The 5,306-nt window shown below is 32.6% G+C and overlaps 2 protein-coding genes across 2 annotated transcripts; one reads left to right on the top strand and one right to left on the bottom strand.

Moving 5' to 3' along the window:
- Positions 1-244: 244 nt before the first annotated feature.
- Positions 245-1,780, top strand: LOC126893060 (matrix metalloproteinase-18-like). The gene has a single exon (XM_050663002.1). The coding sequence runs from the start codon at positions 245-247 to the stop codon at positions 1,778-1,780; it is 1,536 nt and encodes a 511-aa protein (XP_050518959.1).
- A 692-nt stretch (positions 1,781-2,472) lies between these two features.
- On the bottom strand, positions 2,473-4,844 carry LOC126878718 (uncharacterized). The gene has a single exon (XM_050641593.1). It carries the CDS (start codon positions 4,704-4,706, stop codon positions 2,721-2,723), a length of 1,986 nt encoding a protein of 661 aa, XP_050497550.1. The 5' UTR covers positions 4,707-4,844; the 3' UTR covers positions 2,473-2,720.
- Positions 4,845-5,306: the final 462 nt, after the last annotated feature.

Here is a 5,306-nt window from a genome sequence, read left to right as displayed (position 1 = left end):
ATTCAAAAATTGTATACATTTACACAGGAAGGAAATACTTTACAACATATAGCGTTAGGACAACTTATATTTTTCTGTAAAAATAGGATCGCTAATGATCTTGAACGAATTTAATAAAGCTTGTAAAATATATCTGTGTTGTTTTATTTAATGAAAATAAATTACAAGAGGAGTATTTTTGTTGGCTGGTGGGGTTTATTTATATCACATTGATGTTTTCTTATTTGAACTAGTATCATTCGAGATGCATATCAATAAAGTTGTTCTGCTCATCGCAACCGGCATAAGTTTTTGCTTAGGTGGAAATTTTACCGAGACAAATGCAGTGTCATGGCTAGAACAATATGGTTACATCACCACAAGTGAAACTGCCAGCACTGATATTACTGAAACACTAGAACAGTTTCAAGAAAGATATAATTTACCGGTGGATGGGAAATTAAATAAAGAAACGATGGAGTTAATGCAGAAACCACGATGTACACAAGGAGAGAATGCTTACGCTGTAAAATCAGCATGGAAAAAATTTGATATAAAATGGTATTTTCCACAAGCAACCCCTCAAGCTTTGACAGTCACTAAAAGAGTATTTGAAATATGGGAAGAAGCATCAAAATTTAAGTTTACTTATCTGAGAATCCCAAATCCAAAGCCGGATATAACTATAACAGTAGTTCCAAAACAGCACTATTTTCGATACAATTGTCAGGGTAACGACGAATGTCCTTTTAAATTTACAAGTGGTGTATTAGCACATTCTTATTTTCCACCTACATCTGGGTGCATAGAAATTCATATGAATAGCAATCTAACATGGGATTTCAGTTTAAATTCTACAGCAGAAGGTCGAACAAATTTCTTTGCAGTCCTTCTCCATGAAGTTGGTCACGCTTTAGGTCTAGCACACAGTAGCGATAAGAAAGCTGTAATGTATCCGTTTTATGAAACCTTTCCTTCCCACATAACTGATGATGATAAAAGGGGCTTAGAAAAGTTATATGGACATAAAAGTAAATCTGCATCTATTCCAACTAAAGCTGGTGTTACTAGGAGTAGTTCACCAACTACAACAGAAAGATCTAGGAGTACGACAACCACAGCAGCTAGGACTAATAAATCAAAGCAAAATATAATAACGAATGTATGTGAATTGGAATATCCAGATTTAATATTTTTAGCATACGCTCCATCATTTCCAACATACCGAATGTATATAGTAAGTAAGGATCTGGTATGGAAATATGACTTAAATAATGAAAAGATACCCACCAATGCTGAACAATTTATAAGATATTTTCCAGGGGGAATTACGAACGTGACACAGGTTTTTCAAAGCACCAATGGAGATTTGATTGGTGTAAGCAGGAATCGTATATACGCAGCAGCATTTCCTAGCTTAAGAATTCATACAGATAACATGGTACCTGAAATCAATAACGCAAGAAGTATTAACGGTTTATTCCAAACAAATTCAGGAAAAAAATTTGTTTGTTTTGATGGCTCATTTATTGAATTTAATGATAAAGACATTATCTCAAGAGGACGCATAAGTGACGTTTTTCCAGGAATACCAAATGATATTACATCGGCATTTAATTACATCGATGGACATATATATTTCTTAAAGCACAACATCTATTACAAGTTTAATGAATTTACAAGAAGTGTCATTGAAAAAGGTACTTTTAATTGGAATATGTTGGGGATCCCTTGTCCTGATAATGGATTAATAAAACAACTGAAATCCTTATTATCTAAAGTAAATTTATTTTATGAATAATTAATGTCTAAACATCTGGGGGTCCATCATCAATGGGATCTGGGTATCTGGGGATTTTGGGATTTTGTATGGGGAAAAGGTAAATAAAAATAAAGCATATTTTACAAGAAAGTCTTTTATTCGTTATTAGTAATCGATAATCGTAATCGCAAATCGTATTCGTTTAATCGAAGTAACGTTTTGTGATTATGATCAATACAACTAAAAGGTAAGTAATTACTTTACAAGAAAGTTTTTTTATTTATTTACATTTTACAGGTATAAACGTACAAAATATGTTTACCGAAAATGATACAAATATACAGATCGTCTTTACCAAAAGGTTTAAATTTTATTAGCATCTTAAATGTCTGAGAATCTTACTTTTTTATTACGATTCCTGTGTAAGTCCTCCTCACAATCATATCTATCATTTAGTTCAAAGAGTACCTCACAAAAACCATTTTGACACCAGGATGATTTTTTTCTAAATATCAAATGTAAGTCTGAAGCTAAACAACTAACATGAAAATTATCAGATTTAGCTTTTAGACATTTTTGTTTTTCAGAGAAAATTATTTTAAATACCCTGTAACATGTTCGACAGAGTAGCAAATTATATTTTGGTATTTGATAATACCTAAACCATAAGCAATAGTAGTCATTACGTGCAAAAGTTTCAAAATCCTGACACTCTATAATTGTCTGACGAAGTTCAGGTGAAATATTCAATTCTAGATCATGATTCTCAAAGTCACAAACTTTAAAATGTTCATAAGGAACGGGATTAGTTTTAATTTGCATCCATTTAATTTTACTAAATTTTTGAACTATTTCCTCCGTTAATACCCATGGTAAAGGCGATTTACTAATAAATTTTGAAATTTCATGTATGTTTTCGATAATAGTGCTTATGCATAAATTCTGTAGACTTTCCATCTTCCACATCTGAAAAATGAATTCACCTATGTGTTATACTGTAGTGGCCCCAGGGCAACGTATCAAAAGTGTTGGAGAGTAAGTGCCGTTTGTCATCAAAAGGGTTTAAGGCTATTTTAGTTTGCTCAATACTGTAAACTTCATGTAATTTAGATTGTATACAACGCTGTGTTGCATAAAAAAGTGATTTTGTTTCGGCAGTTTCACGAAAACTTTTCAAACAATTCAAATAATCATCAAAGTTAATTTTCATCTTTACAACATTCATCTTAACCCCTTTCGACTTTTTAACATCTTTCTCCCCAGCCACTTTATATGTATATTGCTTTGAACGAAGACCAACGAAGTGAGTCATGATTTTTGAGTTATTCTCATCTTTCATTAGACCTGGCACTTTTTTGTTTACTAAAGGAATATTCCAAGGATTATTTGGGGGATAATCGCTTGTATCAAATCTATGAATGTCAGGCTTAATCATTTCCTCGTATATATCATTACATTCAGTTTCATAAATCAATCCATCAGTATCAATATAAAGCAATTTATTTTGATTTAATGGGAATTTTTGTAACATATAGTCATAGTGAAATTCATATATGCAGGTTTTAGAAAGTTCTAAAATTGCCATTCCAACATACAATGGTTTATTAAAAATAATTTCAGCTTTCTTTAATTCTACTGCCATTAATGATTGATCGAAAATAACGCGACTATGAAACTTCGGGCTAGCAATCAAATTTCGAGCACCTACGCGTCCCTCCCATTTATTTACTAGTTTCACCAGCCTATGCTTCCTTTGGTTCTCCATGGTCTTCCCGAATACAGCGTTGTTCATGAGCTTGTATAAGTTTTTCTCAAAGCTTGTTTTAGCTTGAGCCCTCAATTGTGTATTAAGAGCAATGTAACCTTTTAACCAAGTCATTTGCTTGAATCTCAATACCTTATGAATTTTAGTAAGAACGAATCCATGTGATATAGCCTGTTTTAGGTTCCTGTAGTGAATAACGTAGTTAGTTTTATTGTACAGAGTGGACAAGAGTTTAGATTGTTTGGAACCAGGAGGTTTGCAATGCTCTACACAAAACGGTAAATCTTTATGGTAGTCATGTAAGTTTTCTGGATAAGAGAGATCAACTTCAAGAATGTATCCCTCTTTTGCATCGTCAGGTATTGACATAACATCGATATTTGTATCATCCCAATGGAAACCTCCATAAGGGAGAGGTTCACTCATCGCCCAACCATATAGATTGTTAACATCAAGGTACATGAGATATTTAGAAGATTTAGATGGATCGTAATTCATCATGTATTTGTTGTTAGCCTCCCCCATCCGGTTACAACACTGTGATATACCTCCACGTATACCTCGTTCATAGAATAAAAGCATATCAACATCTTGTATAGTTTCCAAGTGACATCCTGTATACTTGAGCATTGCATCCCATGTAAAACCTGGGATGGTATAGTAGTGTCCTGGATCTAATCCATATGTCTTGAAGCATGTGTCTCGAAAAGTTTCGAAAACTACAGCCAAAAGAAGTATATCTGTCTTCATGTATAAATTACTGTAATCCCAAAGAGTCTTCATGTTAAATTTCTCCCACACTAATTTAGCGTGAGCATAATTTGAATCTGATATATGCTCATCGTTCAGTTTATTGTAGAATTTTTCTTTATTTGGCAACTTTGTTTCATCCAACCGTTCAATTTTATCTAAATAATCATAAAAGAATACTCCTTTTTTAGTTAACAACTTGAACGTTTCATCATCTAAATTTGGAAATTGTTTTCTTAAAATTCCAAAATTTTCTGGCTTCAAAGTTGAAACTAAGCTATCTAATGAACTCCCCATAAATCTAAAAGTATCAATGAACCGGAATCTAATATTTGTCTTTTTATGGTAAACTGTGAAACTAATATATTTTTCTTTGTTGACTGGTAAAATGGAAATGTAGTACATTTTCGCTAAATCCTTTATTATGAAATGCGAGTCGTAACCACTCATATTGTGGAAGGCTATTGGAACCACAAATGATTTTTTATAATTTAAATTGCACCCATTGTGTGCAAAACCTCTAAAATTGCCAGTCAAATGACAATGGTCTCTTACAATTCGATCCTTCTCCAAAAATTTTCTATTACAAATGTGACATCCCTCAGTAGCATCTTTTAAACTTACTTCAACGTTCATGGGTTGAATATTTATTAATTTTGAATGAATAAATTGAGCTAAATTGTCAATTTCATGTGAAAACCATGACATACATACAGTCCAAACCCACATGACTTTTGTAGAATGAAAAATTATCGTCATAATTACACTTAAAATATAATCCGGCACTGTGCGCTGTGTGTCTTTGATATGGATGCGTTGACGTAGTTGATGGTGTTGAGTGGGATGCGCGAAGAGGAACGAGTAGTGATTCAAAATCTGCGTATACTAGGAATGGCAATTTTTCTTTGTAAACAAAGTTTTTAAATTTGACATATGGTTCTTTGGTGAAACTTATTTTGCAGTCATCTATCTTTTCACAGTAGAGGATATGAGCATCCAACTTTTCTTTTGTATAAAAATAATTAAGAGATCTGTCACATATATATTTCT

The sequence above is a fragment of the Diabrotica virgifera genome, chromosome 10, assembly GCF_917563875.1.
Source record: "Diabrotica virgifera virgifera chromosome 10, PGI_DIABVI_V3a".
NCBI lineage: Eukaryota > Metazoa > Arthropoda > Insecta > Coleoptera > Chrysomelidae > Diabrotica > Diabrotica virgifera.
This window is presented reverse-complemented; position numbering and strand designations above follow the sequence as displayed.